The sequence below is a fragment of the Salmo salar genome, chromosome ssa04 (assembly GCF_905237065.1).
Source record: "Salmo salar chromosome ssa04, Ssal_v3.1, whole genome shotgun sequence".
NCBI classification, from domain to species: domain Eukaryota; kingdom Metazoa; phylum Chordata; class Actinopteri; order Salmoniformes; family Salmonidae; genus Salmo; species Salmo salar.
The window spans coordinates 39,170,495-39,191,009 of record NC_059445.1 but is presented as its reverse complement, the minus strand read 5'-3'; the positions used below and the strand labels follow the sequence as shown (position 1 = coordinate 39,191,009).

Genomic DNA, 20,515 nt, shown 5'->3' with positions numbered 1-20,515 from the left:
TCATACTCGGGCTCTTCTATTCTCTCATGAGATTTTATTTTGGTCTGGCAATTACTGATAATGGTGCCTTGTGAAACCAAGCCTCTGCCTGGTGTATTTTTAAACAAGAAGACACTAAAGTTCTCACCCTGGAGGAGGGAGCGCCAGTCAGCTTTGGACTGCAAGTGGTGTGAAAATGAAAACCGTGTTCAGCTGTGACACCCTGCTGCCTCCATCTGTACATGAGAACAGTGCACATGTGACAGACAGACCGTCAGACAGACAGGGAGATTCTCATTATGGTCTTATGAGCTGGTTGTGTAATGTATGACAGCTTGTGCGTTTTACACGCTTCAATGAATTAGAAATTGTTGCATGGATTCTAAGGTTTGGTATTGAGGACAATCACAGAAAAGAGTGAGGGTTAAGCTAAATAGCAGGACATAAAAGTGGTCTTTCGGCAGACCGCAGCCACCCACTCGGTGACAGTCCTGTCCCTTTGTCCTACAGGTGGTCTACAAGAACAACGAGTTCAGGCTGGAGCTGTCTCGTCTGGCTGCAGAGCGGGACCCTCAGGTCAGCGTTCACGGCGACCTGACCTTCCGCTGTGAGGACGTGGCGGCCCTGGAGCCGGTCACCTTCGACACGCCCGCCGCCTACCTCACCCTGCCGAGGTGGAAAACCAAGAAGACTGGCTCCATCTCTTTTGACTTCCGCACTACGGAGCCCAGCGGCCTGCTGCTGTTCAGCCACGGTGACAGGCGTCTGCAGGGCCCAGACAGACAGCCGGAGAGGCAGCCCAGGGCCGACTACTTTGCTATGGAGCTCCTGGACGGCTTCCTCTACCTGCTGATGGACATGGGCTCCGGCAGCATCAAGATGAAAGCCAGCAACAAGAGGGTCAACGATGGGGAGTGGTGCCACGTGGACTTCCAGAGGGAGGGGCGCAAGGGTGAGAGAAAGCACACATGATGAATCTGATAAAGGAGCTTAGTCAGAGCCATACTGCAACTCTGGTCTTATTGAGGTATCAGGAACAGCAAGGGTTAAATCCTACTGGTTTACCATACACATTCGGAGGTACTCATATTGGCTTCTCCTTCATGTTTCTTAGCTGCCGTCAGAGATGCTGGGTGCATATCCCAATTTAATTAGTCTTATTTTTAGCAGCTATAATCTATGTATGACATTTAGTAAATTGCCTTAACCTATTTCGCAAGTGGCCAATTATACCGTCATCCACCTCATGTGGGGAAATGTCTGCCCTCATTAGCCGTGCCCCTAGATTTGAGCCAGTGTTGCTTACACCTTACTATTAACAGAGAACTACGGTATGACGAAGACCTGAGACCTTCCTGTTCATTAGTCATTTCATAATTGTACACCTGGTGTACCTTGTGGATTATATTCTGTATTATACAGTGAGATTATACTGTGAGACAGCCTTGATACTAGTTGACTCTCTCTGACTGTCTTGCCTTCAGGCCTGATCTCAGTGAACAGCCGCAGCATACCATTCTCTGCTAACGAAGGCAGTGAGATCTTAGACCTGGAGGGGGACATGTACCTTGGGGGTCTGCCCGAGGCACGCGAGGGCCTCATCCTCCCCCCAGAAGTCTGGACGGCCCCCCTCAACCTGGGCTACGTGGGCTGCATGCGGGACCTGTTCATGGACGGGCGGAGCCGGGACCTGAGAAGACTGGCGGAGATCCAGAGTGCCTCTGGAGTCAGCAGCTTCTGCACCAGGGAAACGCACATCAGGTGTGGCAGAGACGTCTGTGCCAACGGTGGGCAGTGCCGCGAGGGCTGGAACCGTCATGTGTGTGACTGCACCAGCACGGGCTACCTGGGCCCCAACTGTGAGAGCGGTGAGCGAGAGAGAGAGAGAGAGAGAGAGAGAGAGAGAGAGAGAGAGGATCAGCGGAATGTGGAAACGCTCCCTGCTTGAAATGTTACCGTAAAGCTTTTAAACAAGTTTAATGACATTTCATACAGACGATGGAGATGAAATCATTTTTTATGTGAGTCATTCAAGTGGTAAATTGCCACTCTATTAGTGAATTGGCGGTATGTGAGGAATAAATAGGTGCTGTGTATCAGTGATTCATCAGTATTGCGGTGGCGCTCCGTGAGTCTGAATAACCCTGCATCTAGCACAGATATCGTTCTGACAGAGAGGATAGGAGCCACATTGTGAAGCCATATAGGCCGATAACATTATGAGGGATATAAATGGAATCCTCATCCTATTTGTGGCCTGAATATAAATCTATGGGAGGAGGGCGATAACAGAGGCTTCACATAAGAGCGCTGTGGAACGTTACAGGCTTTTCCTGCCATCTAGTGGGGCTGCAGGAAACTGCAGTCTCTTCAACAGGCGTACAAAGAATCCGTTCGATCTTGTTCGGCGAAGATCGTGGCTGAGAATACGAGGGGAAGGAAAATTCTCTCATCTTCATTTTGATATCTTATCTTATTATGAATCATGCGCTTATTCAGTATTGGGTGTACCAGGAGTAGATGTTCTACTGTATGGGAACATTTGTGACAATGCCATTTGCTAACGCTGTCTCCCTGTCCTTGGTGCCCGCACACAGAGGCCACGGTGCTGAGCTACGATGGCAGCATGTACCTGAAGGTGACGCTGCCGTTGAGCATGCACATGGAGGCCGAGGACGTGGCGCTGCGCTTTATGTCCCAGAGGGCCTTTGGGCTGCTTGTGGCCACTACCTCCCAGGACTCAGCTGACACCCTGCGTCTGGAGCTGGACGGGGGCCGGGTCAAACTCACCGTCAACCTGGGTAATGCTAACAGTGCTAACGTTTATGAGTCCTCACGGCTTCTCTGTGAGAGTACTCATGATGTAATGGGAAAAGGTATTGTCCTACATATACCCCCCCTTTCTCCTCATCATACACAATCTATATACATCTCTCTGTGTTTTCTCTCTTTCTCTCTCACCCATTCCCTGGTCAGCCGCTAGCTGGTCCATCTCCAACCCTTTCAGCCCTTCAACGGCCTGTGTGTCTGCAGTCCTAGGAACAGGCAGCCAGAGAGACCAGCTCACTTAGAAACACACTGTATCATGGGGACAGATACGTTGTCATGGTGTCCAACAGATGTTGTAGTTGTTGTTCTAGATCACAAGTGCCGTCCACCGTGGCTCTCAGATTTGTCCTAACCCAGGAAGAGGAGAGCGGTAGAGAGCCGACCGAGGCGGTAATAGTGCCTGACAGGGCTGTCGGCCTCCGCTGGTAGCCCTAGTCTCCACATCCCCCATTACAGCTGTAGGTAGTGAGTCTGGTCCTTGGCTGTTTGCATCCACTGCTTTGTGATGGTTGACAGCTCCAGAAACGCCCCAGGCACACTAGCATAGCACTGTGTAGTGCAGGATTTCCCTAACCCGGTCCTCAGGACCCCAAGGGCTGCACGTTTAGTTTTTTGCCCTACACAGTTGATTCAAATAATGAAAGCTTGACGATTAGTTGCTTATTTGAATCAGCTGTGTAGTGCTGGGGGGGGTGAACCAAAACGTGCCGCCCTTCGGTTCCCGAAACCCTGGTGTGGTGTGTAGTACATAGCCTTCATGGAGGGCTTTATTATATCCAAAAGATCAAGGAAGCTCTGACTGTGTTGGCACATGTTTTGGTAGTTGTGCGCCATAACGACTGTGTAGCTATTCTATTATTCAGAGGGCACAATGGTGAGGAGATTTTTCCACAGCGTGACGCTCTCAAGCTCTAAATGTGTAAGGTTTCAGTGTGGCTACGGGGTATGCGAATCAGCCCTTTCCTCGGTCTGTGCTCTACCTAACTACCACATGGGTTGTACCCACAGCGGGAGGCACATCTGTTATCAACCTAGGATTTAACGTCGGATTACTTTCTAGGTTGTAAATACAGTCATGAAAATTCTGCCAAAGTTATTACAGTAATGATATATCACAAACACGTTGATATTACTCTGATTGCGGTACACATTACCGGTCCTCCTGAGCGTAGTGGAGAGTTGACATGACCTCCCTCAGCTCTTGTGTTAGCGGGTGCTGTATGGTTGCCATGGTGAGGAAAAGGCTGGTTTTGAATCTGGAGCTTGTCCCCGGATGGTGGTCTCTCCGGAGAAGAAGAAGAAGAAAAAAACTGCAGAATGTACGTTGAAGGATGTGAAATGTTTCTTTTTTTGTTCTCTTTTTTTTAATTTATATTGTTTCTTTTGAATTTACTTTTTGGGGATCTCACCATCTCACTCTCTCCCTCTCTCACCAGATTGTATCAGGATAGACTGTAACCTCAGTAAGTGGCTCCTATCATTATTTACTGTACTTCAGAACAACTGTGTCTTATACCTTATGTTCTGTTACTGTCTGTTTTTACTATTAATACTGTTAAACGCATTTAACATTAGTCCTATACAATATGTATCCCAATGAAGTACTACCATCACACGGTTTGTCTTGAAAAATGTAAGGGACTGTGAGGTAAGTATCAAATACTGTATAAGCCTGTATATCATTTGGTAAACCATTCTTTAGTCCAAGCAACAAATGTCAGAATCACAAAATGATCCCTTGTTCGTTACAACAGCCAAAATACCACCTGTTTATTAGTTCACAGTGCTCCTCAGAGAACCAACAATAGCAGTAGCGCCCTGCTACTTCTATCAGTAATGTGCTCAAACTACCACCAGATGGCAATATACCATTGGTTTTTGCAACATTTCCCCATGAGTTTGAACAATGCATGTCCTGGTGACCTATGGGAACTGTTGTCTATACAATTGATTTTTTTTTTTTTTAAATACACGTATTAGGATTCAAGGAAAGATGCATTTAAAATGCATGTAACTGCTTCGTTGTGTATGTTGGTTAGTACAGGTATAAACCTAACGGGTAAGAGGATAATGTACAGATAATGTAAATAATCTGCTTTCTTTAGATCATGTGACGCAGGCGAGACCTTGACAACAGGTCGTGTACAAAGCCGTGTTGTGTTTTCCATTGTGAACCTTAAATGGTAACCTTAAGTATGTTGCTGCAGAGTTGTCCTATGAATTTAGATGGATTGAAGTTTAATGGCAGTAAAAAAAAGAATCTTAATTGACTTTTAAATAGACACAATTAGCCAGTGGTTAAACTAAATGATAGTCAATTAGAGCCCTCGACCATCTGGGAGAGCCTCTGTTCAGGCCATAGCTTGTCATGCATTTTTAACAGGCCTCTGATTTTGGCCTCTTAGAAGCACCATTTTAACACATGGTTGGAAAAATGTTAAGGGGTAAGCATCGAGAGGAACGGGCACAATTGACAAAACAGGAGGAATAAAAATGTAATGGTTGAATGTTGCCCAAGGTAAAAGTTGAGACTATGTGCTGTATACAGTATGGGTAAGTCATAAATACAGTGGGGGGAAAAAGTATTTGATCCCCTGCTGATTTTGTACGTTTTCCCACTTACAAAGAAATGATCAGTCTATAATTTTAATAGAGGGTTTATTTGAACAGTGAGAGACTGAATAACAACAAAAAAATCCAGAAAAACGCATGTCAAAAATGTTATAAAATGATTTGCATTTTAATGAGGGAAATAAGTATTTGACCCCTCTGCAAAACATGACTAGTACTTTGTGGCAAAACCCTTGTTGGCAATCAGAGGTCAGACGTTTCTTGTAGTTGGCCACCAGGTTTGCACACATCTCAGGAGGGATTTTGTCCCACTCCTCTTTGCAGATCTTCTCCAAGTCATTAAGGTTTCGAGGCTGACGTTTGGCAACTCGAACCTTCAGCTCCCTCCACAGATTTTCTATGGGATTAAGGTCTGGAGACTGGCTAGTCCACTCCAGGACCTTAATGTGCTTCTTCTTGAGCCACTCCTTTGTTGCCTTGGCCGTGTGTTTTGAGTCATTGTCATGCTGGAATACCCATCCACGACCCATTTTCAATGCCCTGGCTGAGGGAAGGAGGTTCTCACCCAAGATTTGACGGTACATGGCCCTGTCCATCGTCCCTTTGATGCGGTGAAGTTGTCCTGTCCCCTTAGCAGAAAAACACCCCCAAAGCATAATGTTTCCACCTCCATGTTTGACGGTGGAGATGGTGTTCTTGGGGTCATAGGCAGCATTCCTCCTCCTCCAAACACGGCGAGTTGAGTTGATGTCAAAGAGCTCCATTTTGGTCTCATCTGACCACAACACTTTCACCAGTTGTCCTCTGAGTCATTCAGATGTCCATTGGCAAACTTCAGACGGGCATGTATATGTATTCTTGAGCAGGGGGACCTTGCGGGCGCTGCAGGATTTCAGTCCTTCACGGCGTAGTGTGTTATCAATTGTTTTCTTGGTGACTATGGTCCCAGCTGCCTTGAGATCATTGACAAGATCCTCCCATGTAGTTCTGGGCTGATTCCTCACCGTTCTCATGATCATTGCAACTCCACGAGGTGAGATCTTGCATGGAGCCTCAGGCCGAGGGATATTGACAGTTCTTTTGTGTTTCTTCCATTTGCGAATAATCGTACCAAATGTTGTCACCTTCTCACCAAGCTGCTTGGCGATGGTCTTGTAGCCCATTCCAGCCTTGTGTAGGTCTACAATCTTGTCCCTGACATCCTTGGAGAGCTCTTTGGTCTTGGCCATGGTGGAGAGTTTGGAATCGGATTGATTGATTGCTTCTGTGGACAGGTGTCTTTTTTACAGGTAACAAGCTGTGGTTAGGAGCACTCCCTTTAAGAGTGTGCTCCTAATCTCAGCTCGTTACCAGTATAAAAGACACCTGGGAGCCAGAAATCTTTCTGATTGAGAGGGAGTCAAATACTTATTTCCCTCATTAAAATGCAAATGAATTTATAACATTTTTGACATGTGTTTTTCTGGATATTTTTGTTGTTATTCTGTCTCTCACTGTTCAAATAAACCTACCATTAAAATTATAGACTGATCCTTTCTTTGTCAGTGGGCAAACGTACAAAATCAGCAGGGGATCAAATACTTTTTTCCCCCGCTGTAAGAAATGCATGCAGGTAACTGCCGAGGTCTTGATGGCTCCAAGCCTTTTCCCACATTGCTGTTTTATCAGGCCAATTGGCTCATCCACTGTGGATGAGGAGCTGTCCATTGTCCTGATTGGCTCACCAGGATACACTGTCTTGTGCGGGCCACACACACAGCTTCTGCAACCTACAACATACCAGCAACACATCTACAGTGTATTCAGACCCTTTTTAACCACATTTTGTTACATTACAGCCTGATTCGAAAATTGATTAAATAAAACATGTTCCTCGTAAAATAAAGAATCACCCAATAGGTTTTCATTTTTACACGTAATAGACCTAATAATGTTGGACTGCGTATTTTCAGATGTATACTTACTTATTCAAATCATATTCGTCAAATACTCTGGATAAAATTGGCCAAGGAAAGGGCTACTTTAAAGCTACTGACGCCGTAGTCTTTCTCCCCCATCGTCTATAGAAAGCCTGACAAGCCCAGTGAGGCTCAATTAAAGCCCACGTCAAACAATCTGTAATCAGAACACAGAATGTAAACCCACAGGATACCACACCTGGAACTTCAGTATATCAAGACTCAATCATTACAACACCGCAGAAGGACATTCAATTTGCCGTAATGTGAAGAATAGCTGCGTGCAGCTAAACTGCAGAATTCAATCTGGTGTACATTTTGCATTTGTGTCAATGGGGTATTTGTGTGAAAGGTTGATTTACTTGTGCATCTCTGTTTAAAGAGGTAACATGTCTTGGTCTAGAGCTAGTATTGCTGGTATTGCTTGGTCAATTGAAGTTAAACGCTGTCTTTCTCGTTACCTAGTTAATCATTGCTGTCTCAACTGTTAATTGCTCATCACTTGTGCTGTGGTTGGTGTTGACAGTCTGACTCATCAGTGCCTGTATTGTTTCACCTCTCCTAGGCAATCAGCAGTTAGTGCCAGGAGGCGTGTCCTTCACCTCTGCTGGGCAATCAGCAATTAGTGTTAGTACATCAGTCTCCCCTATTTTTTCAGCAGCAGCTGTAAGCGGCGGTCTTGTCGCCAAAATGAAGACGGTTGCTGAAACAAAGACAGGGCTGCTGAGTTGTTCTGAGAAGTTAGAGGAAGGCTCCACACCACTCTCTCACTTGAGTGTCTTACCTAGTTATTTTCAGATGATCTGATTTTTTTCTCTCTTGTAGTTTTGTCAACTCTGTTTTCTCTATACCTGTTCGCTCCTCTCCCTGTCGGCTTTACAGATGCTCCCCACCCCTTCTAATGTAGTGTACCCCGTGCGTACAATCCGTGTTGAATTTGTGGTCTCCTGCAGCGTTTCGAGCTGCCAATCTGCGGTCAAGAAGGCTTATGTTGCCCTTTATTCCCTCCTACACTTTTGGCCCTGACAGAGTCATGGATCACCCCCAGAGAACGCTGCTATTCCAGCTGCTCTCGTCATCTGTGTTTTCTCATAGTCAAAGAGCATCTGGTCGTCACTGTGGTGGCAGACAATCTCTAGAGACCTTCTTACTTCCCTCATCAATGCATCCCTCACCACTGACTGTGCCCCCACTGACTTTCAGAAGAACAGAGTCGCTCCCCTCCTCAAGAAAACAACACTCAACCCCCTCTGACGTCAACTAGAGAGCAGTATCCGTTTTTGTCCCCAAAACACTGCTGCTGTCTGTGACCTACTCTCTCAGAACGATCTTCTTGGAAACTAACCAGTCAGGCTTCAAGATAGCTCACTCGACTGTGGCCACTCTCCTCTGTTTAACGGAGGCTCTGCCAAAGCTGACACTGTTCTCATCCTCCTAGATCTATCCGCTGCCTTCAACACCATGATCTATCAGGTCCTCTACTCCACCCTCTCAGGGCCGGGCGTCTCAGGCTCTGCACACTCCTGGTTTGCATCCTACCTGGCAGGTCACTTGGCTCCGTCACATCCTCACATGGTCTCTTCCATCATTGCTGTGTGGATGACACTCAACTGCTTTTCTCTTTCCCCCTCCCTGACACCCAGGTGGCGACATGCATCTCAGCCCACTGCAACAGGGGGTCAGTTCCCGCTCAGCCCAGTCAATGCTCTTCTATGTCGCCCCCCCCCCCCCATGTAACGCCAGGACAACGTAGTCCCTGCCCATCTTCTGAAAATGTCTGAAACCGTAACATTTCAAATAGTACAGTGCATTGTGAAAATATTCAGACCCCTTCACTTTTTCCACATTTTGTTACATTACAGGCTTATTCTAAAGTGGATTAAAACATAATCCTCATCAATCTACACACAATACCCCATAATGACAAATTGAAATTTTTGCTAATTTATTCCAAATAAAAAACAGATACCTTATTTAAATAAGTATTCAGACCCTTTATCATGAGACTCAAATTTGAGCTCAGGTTCATCCTGTTTCCATTGATCATCCTTGAGATGTTTCTACAACTTGATTGGAGTCCACCTGTAGTAAATTCAATTGATTGGACATGATTTGGAAAGGCACACACCTGTCTATATAAGGTCCTACAGTTGACAGTGCATGTCAGAGCAAAAACCAAGCCATGAAGTCGAAGGAATTGTCCGTAGAGCTCCGAGACAGGATTGTGTCGAGGCACAGATCTGGGGGAAGGTACCAAAACATTTCTGCAACATTGAAGGTCCCCAAGAACACTGTGGCCACCATCATTTTTAAATGGAAGAAGTTTGGGACCACCAAGACTCCCTAGAGCTCGCTGCCCAGCCAAACTGAACAATCAGGGGAGAAGGGCCTTGGTCAGGGAGGTGACCGAGAACCTGATGGTCACTCTGACAGAGCTCCAGAATTTGTCTGTGGCGATGGGAGAAACTTCCAGAAGGACAACCATCTCTGCAGCACTCCACCAATCAGGCCTTTATGGTAGAGTGGCCAGACGGAAGCCACTCCTCAGTAAAAGGCACATGACAGCCCGCTTGGAGTTTGTCAAAAGGCACCTAAAGGACTCTCAGACCATGAGAAACAAGATTCTTTGGTCTGATGAAACCAAGATTGAACTCTTTGGCCTGAGTGGCTCCGGGACGAGTCTCTGAATGTCCTTGAGTGGCCTAGCCAGAGCCCGGACTTGAACCCGATCGAACATCTCTGGCGAGACCTGAACATAGCTATGCAGCAACAATCCCCATCTAACCTGACAGAGAGGATGTTTTTGCTTTGTCATTATGGGGTATTGTGTGTAGATTGAGAGGAAAAAGAACAATCCATTTTGTCACGCAAACATTTTCTTTCTTACAGATTTTTTTTTTTGGTCCACTGTTGATAGTCCCAAAATATTTTGCATGTCAGCAGTCAAGTTTTCAAGATCTAGGATTTTCAAGAGGCAAATTCTCACTTGCCACATCATGTTGATGCATTTTGACTAATGAAAAGAAAATACCGAAATATAGTTAAGTGGATTTTCCCTTAAATCTTTTTACTGTCCATGTCACTTCCCGGGCTCTGTAAGAAGCAAATGTTTGCTAAAACAAAATAAATTCTCCATATTGGCGAACTTAAACTGTGTAACTTAACATGAAACTAGGCTGTATATTTAAAGGTTTGGATTTAGTAAAACATCAGTAATCAATACAAAACATTTATAGACAAACGCGTATGACACTATTTAGACAGAGAAATGTGCGTTTAGGACTAGGCCCTACAAAATCTTGAGTTCGGGGTTTAGTCCCAAAAGAGCACTGTGGATATGCACTGATATGCTTTCTTGCACACCAGAATTCTTACTTTTCAGCCCACTACTATAGATAGCCCTTACGTAACAAGCTTGCCAACTTCTCTAACTCGTACGTGCTTGTTCCTGGTGGAGCTGCTCTCTCTGCTGAAGCACAGTGGTATGTGTTTGGGCTGAAGCTCCGTAATTAGACAGCAGGGGAGCCCACCTCTGAGACCAGATCAACACTGCTCAAACACAGTTCACTTCAGATGAAGTCCCATCTCCTCCGCTCTGCAAATATTTCTCTGTACCTCCCTCCACCTGCTCAGTAGACTGTTGTGTTGATTTAGTGGGTAAACATTGGGTTTGGTAGGACATAAACCCACAGTCAATAAAAAAAGGAACCGGATTGGGGATCCATACTAAGGTCTGTAGGTTATTTTGGGATAATAGACTGTTATAATCGGTCTGAAAACAGATTTGACAGTATGATGTTTTACTATTGTTACCATGTTTCACGTTTGGGAAAGCACTGCTCTGCCTCAGGCCTAGCCATTTCTAACTGTAGTTGTCATTCTTAGCCACTCTAGTCAAACATGTCAATAGTAATAACAGAACTTGATGTTATACAATGACGATTTACTGTTAGTATGTGTTTGCACAGGACCCATATCTATCAGATAAGCGTGTAGTTGGTCTATAATGTTACCCCTTGCTGAGACACTTGCGCTGCTGTTAAGCTCAACAAGCCAGTGGCCTCTTTCTCCCAGAGGAAGAAACAGCGGAGTATTTGGAAACCAATTTATGTCATCAGCTGCAGCGTCCCAGTAGCAGCCAGTGTCCTCTCCGTGTCTCCTGGGATTTTCATACACCCTGAGCTCAATTAGATCAACAAACCCCCTGAGGCCCGGCAGGCTTAGGCATGACCAATTAGCTTCGCCAGCCATGTCAGAACTTCTTTGAACTGCGCTGTCGGACCGCCTGTTGCATAGCCACTGATCGGGGGTGACGGTGCTGCAGTGGCAAAGCTTCCGCATTGTGACCTATTTTCAAACCTTGAGAGCTGGAAAAAAAGAGCGGAGGATTTAGCAGAAATCCTTGAGCTATAAAACTGTATCCACTGGCCAAGCCTCCGGATACTAATCAAGTTGTTAGCTGGTTGTCTAAGGGGTTTATATACGATTTCACAATCTGATTTGAGTCATCATACGACCCAAAATAGAAGTACATATTAATTCAACGTTAAACAATGCACAGCACAGTATTTGTTAGTTACTCTCACCTCTAACCAATAGCTTGTATTTACACCCATTGACAGAACTCTTGCAGCAGGTATCGGTGGAGGCTGCTGAGGAGAGGATGGCTCGTAATAATGGCAGGAATGTGGTCAATGGAGTGGGATCAACCTCTTGGGAACCAGGTCTTTGATGTGTTTGATACTATTCCATTTAATCCATTCCAGACATTACTATGAGCCGCCCTCCCCTTGGCAGCCTCCACTGGCAGGCAGTATCGGGAAGTACACATGGAGTGTACCAAATGTTAGGAACACCTTCCTAATATTGAGTTTTCCTCAGAACAGCCTCAATTCGTCGGGGCATGGACTCTACAAGGTGTCGAAGGTTTTCCACAGGGATGCTGGCCCATGTTGACTCCACTGCCGCCCACAGTTGTGTGAAGTTGACTGGATGTCCTTTGGGTGATGGACAATTCTTGATTCACACGGGAAACTGTTGAGTGTGACAAACCCAGCAGTGTTGCAGTTCTTGACGCAAACCGATGCGCCTGGCACCTACTACCATAATCCGTTCAAAGATACTTAAATATTTTGTCTTGCCCATTCACCCTCTGAATGGCACACATACCCAATCCATGTCAGAGTGGTCAGAATTGTCTGAAAGCTTAAGAATCCTCCTTTAACCTGTCTCTTCCTCTTCATCAACACTGATTGAAGTGGATTTAACTGTTGACCAATAAGCGATCATAGCTTTCATCTGGATTCAACTGGTCAGTCTATGTCATGGAAAGAGCAGGTGATCTTAATGTTTTGTGTACTCAGTGTATTTTATCCATTTTAAATAAGGATCCGTTGGAAAAGGATATGCTGTATGAATGTGCTCTGGTGTTGACTTTGTCCTTTCTTCTTCACAGGTAAAGGCCCAGAGATGCTGTTAGCAGGACAGAAGCTGAACGACAATGAGTGGCACTCAGTGAAGGTGGTGCGTCGCGGGAAGAACCTGCACCTCTCTGTGGACAACGTGACTGTGGAAGGTAAGACAGCATGGCAGAGCCGAGTCAAACCATGAGATGAAGGGAAACTGTGATCCCCATGATACACTGCATCTCTGCCCATCAACATGTATTTATTTCACCCCAGGCCATATGACCGGTGCCCACACTCGCCTGGAGTTCCACAACATTGAGACGGGCATCATGACCGAGCGCCGTTTTATCTCCGTGGTGCCATCTAACTTCATAGGGCACCTGCAGGCCCTCTCGTTCAATGGCGTCCCCTACCTGGACCAGTGTAAGAACGGAGACATCTCCTACTGCGAGCTCAACGCCCGCTTCGGCATGCGCCGCATCGTGGCTGACCCTGTGACGTTCCACAGTCGAGCTAGCTGCCTGGCCTTCTCCACCCTGCAGGCCTACGCCTCCATGCACCTCTTCTTCCAGTTCAAGACCACCAGCCTCGACGGCCTGCTGCTCTTCAACTCTGGAGACGGCAGTGACTTCATCGTTGTGGAGCTGGTCAAAGGGTGAGTGACGTGGTGGGGGTCAGGAAGGGATGAAGCGCCATCTAGCTATTCAATGGGCTTAGGTAATTGGTTGGAGGTTGTTTTTAGACCAGAAGAAGCCATTATTTGTAAATGTTGTATAATTTGTCTACATGCAGACCTCACTTGCGAAATGAGGATTTGGTGTCAATATAATTCACGTGTTCAACCTATTTTGCAACCTATTTTTCCAGGTACCGTAACCATGCAGTGAGTGTGGGATGAATTAGTAATAATACAGCTGCCTAGTGCCTACCACTGTTCCTCTTTTCTCTAGCTTAACAAGTCCTTTTGTGTTACATGGAAACATTTTACTCTGTCAGCTGGAGGAATATAAAGGGAATGGTTTCAGAATGTTTTGTTCACTGAGAAGGATTTTGTTCAAAGAGAAGGATAGAGTGAGTAAGAGTGAGAGAGCGAACAATAATGCTCACAGATATTTAACCGCAGTCCAGCTTTGCCCAGAAATACTGTCACTCAATGAGGAATTAGTCAGCAGGCGTTGTTCGTAACCGTGGAGACTGCCAAGAGTGTGCAAAGCTGTCATCAAGGCAAAGGGTGGCTACTTTATAGAATCTCAAATCTAAAATATATTTTGATTTGTTTAACACTTTTTTGGTTACTATATGATTCCGTATGTGTTATTTCATAGTTTTGATGTCGTCACTATTATTCTACAATGTAGAAAATAGTACAAATAAAGAAAAACCCTTGAATGAGTAGGTTTGTCCAAGCATTTGACTGGTACTGTATGTATATATATGATTTTATCAGGGAGTCATACTGAGACCAAGATCTCTTTTACAGATGAGCCCTGAATTACATAAATGACATAGGTCATTCTGTAATTGACCTACTTTATGGTGTAATGCTGTGTTGTAGGTACATTCATTACGTGTTTGACCTGGGAAACGGGCCGTCGCTCATGAAGGGCAACTCTGAGAAGCCTCTCAACGACAACCAGTGGCACGACGTGGTGGTCTCCCGGGACAACAACAATATGCACATCCTCAAAATCGACTCCCGCACCGTCACCCAGCACTCCAACGGAGCCCGCAATCTGGATCTCAAAGGTATGGTATACACTACACCTCCTCAAAACTGGCTCCAGCAGCTGTACTTTTATGCAGGGCGTATAGCAGAGCTATTCAACTATATTCTTACGGGGGCCAGATTTGAAAAAAGGTTATTTACAGGGCGGCCAGAAATTTCTATATGGGATTACTCTTCCTAAAACCGGTATAAAAAACCCACAATTGTAGTCTTATAAAACACTTTTATTAAAAATACATGTTGCTAAAAGTTCATTTGAAGTGCTTTAAGATTAGCCTAATTCAGTGCATCGAATTGTTTAAATAATGGAACACATTTGTACTTATAACAGTTGATCTGCATCACTTAAATTACTTTCTACTTTCCTGTCCGTATTACATACATAGCTTTATCTTTTGTTTTAATTTACACATATCTCAGTTGACCAGCATCATATTCTGTTCTATTTCTTTATCATTTCGTGATTTTCTCTGTCTTCTTTTGATGTTTTTCTTTTACACATAGAAACCTTTTATGCATATCTCAGTTGACTAACTTTTTACGGAGTCTCTCTCCCCCAGCATCAGTAGAGAACTGCACCACTTCTGTGGGGAATTAAACTCATCAAATCTCAAAGCAAAGTTAGCTTTCATCTAAAAACTCACGCGTTATCTGTACTGATGATGACTGAATATAGTCCTACAATGTAGGGAAATTGAGCGTTTTGTTTGGGCTTAAATCAAAGGACGAAAATAACACATTTATTTAGAAAATAAGTCCATTTTTAAATCGTGTAAATAACTGTTTCATCCCTCCCCTGAAGTCCCAAATGAAGTCCATTCAATTGATTGAAGATGTCACTAAGAACCAAACATCTGACAAACGCCTCATCAAGCGTTTTCCGCTAGATATGTATTGGCTTTCTTGTGGCGGCAATCGCGGAGAAAAGCAACCATCTCCTCCCTAATCTCACATGGGCTGCCCTCTTGAGAGCATTGTTACCCTTGCTTAGCCACCAAACATCATTATGTAAAAAGTAGATCATGGTGCTCAGCAGACTACGAAACAAGCATTGTTACAGGCTAGATGTTGATTGAATCAAGTTTGATAGTCATAACTGAGTCTGTGGGGTTATTTTAACTCGCCGGCGAGTTCAGCGCAAAGTACGCCCTGCTGCAGTGGTTCCCAAACTGTGGAGGGCGCGATGGGTCGGCCAATTTCTTTTTAGGAACTCAGTCCAGCTTTCAACTTGCTCTTGAATGTTGTAATAGTAGAATGCACAAGGTGCCATTTTGAAATTTGTAGGGTGCATCATCAGTTTTCCTCTTGTCATGTCAGTCATTGCATATCTTAGAGATGTCACGCCCTGACCTTAGAGAGATGTTTTATTTCCTCTAGTTTGGTTAGGTCAGGGTGTGATGTGGGGTGGGCAATCTAGTTTGTGTATTTCTTTGTTTTGGCTGAGTATGGTTTCCAATCAGAGGCAGCTGTCTCGTTGTCTCTGATTGGGAATCATACTTAGGCAGCCCTTTTTCCCTCCTTCAGTTGTGGGATCTTGTTTTTGTACAGCTCTGTGTAAGCCTTCAGAACGTAACGTTCGTTTTTCCTTTTCGTTATTTTGTTTAGTGTTCTGAGTTAAAGAAAAGTAAACATGAGCACTTACCACGCTGCACCTTGGTCTCCTCCTTACGACGATCGTTACAAGAGAACTATTTATAACTTGTCAGAAATGTCCAGATCAACTAGCACGTCAGCTAGCTTTTATTGCTAGGTTTTTTTGCCCATAGATTTTGTTGTGATGTTTGAGTCGCTCAAATATCGCATGAATAGACATTAGACGTGGCAAAATGTATAGAATTGCACGAAAATGCACTTTAAAACTGCAGAATGCTTTCTGCACCCCGTAACAAAATGTGTAGAATTGCAGGAAATATGCTTTAAACATGCAATGTTTTCTCTCCGCCAACAAGAGGGGTGTGAACATTTTGTCATGAACAGTGCTTGTGCCTATAGAAATAGACGTGGCGCGGGATGTTCCCCAATGCTGGAAGGGGGGACCTGAGTGAAAAAGTTTGGGAAATTCTGCTCTGGTATATCAGGTAGTGTTGTGATCTCATCTGTGTTGAAAGAGCCAATAAGCGGGCAGACAGACCCTGTACCCCCTGTTAGCAGCTCTGAATCGCTGTAACTGGTATATACGTAACCTTTATTTAACTTGTCAGTTACTAACTAAGTCAGTTAACAACAAATTCTTATTTACTCTCATGGCCTACTGGGGGAACTGGAAAACAGATTCTCCCATTGGAGAATATTGAATGAGAGCGCTTTTTGGCACCAAACTTCAGATTTTAGCAGGAATTTTAAATTGATGTTGTTGTAGCCTTGAGCCACCTCTGAGCCAGACTGTTAAGTAGTTGTTATTCATTAAAGGTATTTTCACCCCCATCATTTATCTACCTGCACCAGGCAGCCTGCATGACCTTCATGTTGCCAATCAAGTGCACACCATCCTATTTACCCAATTATCAAGCCATCCTGGGGTATGGGCCCATGAAATTGCACCATTTTCTGTGATCCAGATCACTGGCCTTGCTTGGTACTTGAGGCAGGAACAGTAGTGTGTGAGCTCTTATGGTCTGTACATAGGGAACCATTAGGCGACCTTAATGCCTGACAGTGCCCTTCTTATGGGTATTTACAGATGTTGCCGACCAGTAAGCATACCTGTTAGTGCTTTCTTTCACAGCAACAACACTGCAGATTTGGGTGAGCTCACTGGTCATGATAACAACACCCACCCGTAGCACGCGCTCCAGCAGGTATATCTCACTGGTCATCCCCAAAGCCAACACCTCCTTTGGCCGCCTTTCCTTCCAGTTCTCTGCTGCCAATGACTGGAATGAATTGCAAAAATCGCTGAAGCTGGAGACATATTTCCCTCACTAACTTTAAACGTCGGCTATCCAAGCAGCTAACCGATCGCTGCAGCTGTACATAGCCCATCTGTAAATAACCCATCCAATCTACCTACCTCAACCCCATATTGTTTTTATTTACTTTTCTGCTCTTTTGCACACCAGTATTTCTACTTGCACATCTATCACTCCAGTGTTCATTTGCTAAATTGTAATTACCTGCTACTATGGCCTATCTATTGCCTTACCTCCTCACGCCATTTGCACACACTGTATATAGACTTAATTTGTTTTATTTTGTGTTATTGACTGTACGCTTGTTTATTCCATGTGTAACTCTGTGTTGTTGTTTGTGTCGCACTGCTTTGCTCTATCTTGGCCAGGTCGCAGTTGTAAATGAGAACTTGTTCTCAACTGGCCTTCCTGGTTAATTAAAGGTGAAATAAAAATACAAAGATCAGGATTTGAAGGTTGAACGTTTGAAGGTCAGGGAAAGCTACAGTATGTCAAGGAGAAAGGGACATACCTGTTTCTAACGCAACATAACTTCTCTGCTACCTGTATGTTCAACAAAGGGCATTTAAAAACATAGCCATGAAACAGTATTATTGTGAGAGTGCCCGAGGCTCTACGGTTAATCCATTCAATGTATCGAAAGAGCAGCTTTCCCAGTAATGGCTCAAGCAATTATTCGTGTTATATTTGGAACACCTGTTAGGATCTGAAGTGTGGAAGGAGTACTGCAGTCAGGAAACGCTTTTGGTTGCTGCACTTAGTTACTCAGGAGTATTCTCTGTAGAAATAAACTCATGGTATGAACACAAAAGTATGTTTGTTTTGAAAGGGAAGACATGGTCAATGGAACAGTCTGTGCCTCAGAGGGGATTTTGTTTTACTTTCCTGCTTGACTTGAAGTAGTGTTAGGTTTCTGGCACCCAAACAAATTGATGCTGTCTACTTATGCCCTTGAGAATTTCATTCCAAAAAGTTTGATAAATTGACATTTGTTGTTACCATGCACAGTACTGCTGAGCGAATAACAGAAATTTCAGATAATTTGGGTTTTTTAAACAACTAATTGACCGACATTGGTTCAATTATTTGAATTGTATTACGTTTGTTTTTTTGTTCTGTGAGCTCGATGTCCAGTTTCTGTAGAGATAAATCAGATCAAGCCTGAACTTTGAGATGTAGTAGGGAGTTGTAGTTTCCAACAGGCCAATATTCTACATAGTTTGGCACAGAAAACATGGTAATAAACTACAATGACGAGGATCCATTGTGCTCTCGCTTAACCCCTGTCCGGTCTGTGTACAACCTCTCCCGATGTCTTCAGAGACATTTTCAACCTCTCCCTGACTGAGTCTGTAATACCAACATGTTTCAAGCAGACCACCATAGTCCCTGTGCCCAAGAACACTAAGGTAACCTGCCTAAATGACCACCGACCCGTAGCACTCATGTCTGTAGCCATGAAATGCTCTGAAAGGCTGGTCATGGCTCACATCAACACCATTATCACAGAAACCCTAGACCCACTCCAAATTGCATATCGCCCCAACAGATCCAAAGGTGATGCAATCTCTATTGCACTCCACACTGCCCTTTCACACCTGGACAAAAGGAACACCTATGTGAGAATGCTATTCATTGACTACAGCTCAGCGTTAAACACCATAGTGCCCTCAAAACTCATCACTAAGCTAAGGACCCTGGGACTAAACACCACCCTCTGCAACTGGATCCTGGACTTCCTGACGGGCCGCCCCCAGGTGGTAAGTGTAGGTAACAACAGATCTGCCACGCTGATCCTCAACACGGGGGCCCCTCAGGGGTGCGTACGGCCCAGTACATCACTGGGGCCAAGCTTCCTGCCATCCAGGACCTGTATACCAGGTGGTGTCAGAGGAAGGCCCTAAAATTTGTCAAAGACTCTAGCCACCCTAGTCATAGACTGTTCTATCTGCTACCGCACGGCAAGCGGTACCGGAGCGCCAAGTCTATGTCCAAGAGGCTCCTACATAGCTTCTACCCCCATAAGACTCCTGAACAGCTAATCAAATGGCAACCCAGACTATTTGCATTGCCAGCAGTTGCTTCAGGAGTTTGAAAGGACATGATCTAAGTGATTGATAGTTGGTATTTAGCAGTCGTAAATGTATGCCATATTTACTTTGAAGAACTACTAAAATAGTGATTTTGTCAGACAGCATAGGCAGAAGCTCTATAGAGATGAGAAGATGACTTGGAATGAAATAATAAAACCATCAAATAAAACAAATATTGTATTTAAGCAAAGTAATGTGAATAAATGATGGTTAATAAGTGATTAGCATTAATGGAAAGTCACTACCACCATGGGACTTTATTAATTGTTTTATTCTGTGTTGTTACAGCATTCAACCCACATAATGCATAGTGCATTTAATGTCATAAAAAATATATATAATACATTAAAAACTGTGATTTAAAAAAAATATTTATCAAGCCAAAACTGAACCGACCTCAAAAGGCACTAATCGCTCAGAACTAACGCACAGTACTAAACAACATGTTTCGGAAAAATCCTAAGGGCAACAACTGTGTACCAATTGTGTTCATTTCAGTTGTAGACTCAACCTAATATTATTCATCAATCTTGTTATTGTACACGTTCACCATTCATTTATTTTGCTCAATCTTCATAGTATATTGTTTGCTTATTGCCTCCTTTTATATTTTATTTCATCTCATTGTAGGTTTTTCTCTCATTTTGTTCCTCAGAACATCAAAGATTAATTTGAAGTTTCTCCTTATCCCAAGGGTACGCCGGCTGAACTTCTTGTGTAATCAGTATAAGCCATATAAACCAGAATATGAAATCATACTTTTACTGTGCTGTGTATATTAAAGAGCAACTGAAGGCAAAAAACAACTTATCAGGTTGAAAACGGCTTATGTGGAATTGATATTAGTCAAACAGTTATTTCAGTGCCAAAATTGACAAAAAAAAGTGTAAGTAGGATAATTCTGTATATTCCAAAACTGAGTTTTGGGAGATTTGTGTAACTGAGGTCATCATGACTTCCATAATGGCTGGGTTTGGATTACAATCATGCCTAATTGCCCACTAACACGAGATGGTAACACCCAGGGACAATTGTCAAGAAT

General features: G+C 44.1%; 1 protein-coding gene across 8 annotated transcripts in view; it reads left to right on the top strand.

The window, feature by feature from the left end:
- Positions 1–20,515, top strand: part of LOC106602987 (neurexin-2) — a 324,834-nt gene that overhangs the window by 144,479 nt on the left and 159,840 nt on the right. For 7 of the 8 annotated variants that reach the window (XM_014196084.2, XM_014196086.2, XM_014196088.2 and 4 more), the window contains 7 exons: positions 490–931; positions 1,464–1,847; positions 2,577–2,780; positions 4,245–4,271; positions 12,793–12,912; positions 13,019–13,400; positions 14,301–14,491. In XM_014196084.2, coding sequence (XP_014051559.1) covers positions 490–931; positions 1,464–1,847; positions 2,577–2,780; positions 4,245–4,271; positions 12,793–12,912; positions 13,019–13,400; positions 14,301–14,491 — 1,750 coding nt within the window. The remainder of the gene's footprint in view (positions 1–489; positions 932–1,463; positions 1,848–2,576; positions 2,781–4,244; positions 4,272–12,792; positions 12,913–13,018; positions 13,401–14,300; positions 14,492–20,515) is intronic. The other variant, XM_045716898.1, reaches the window with a different exon arrangement.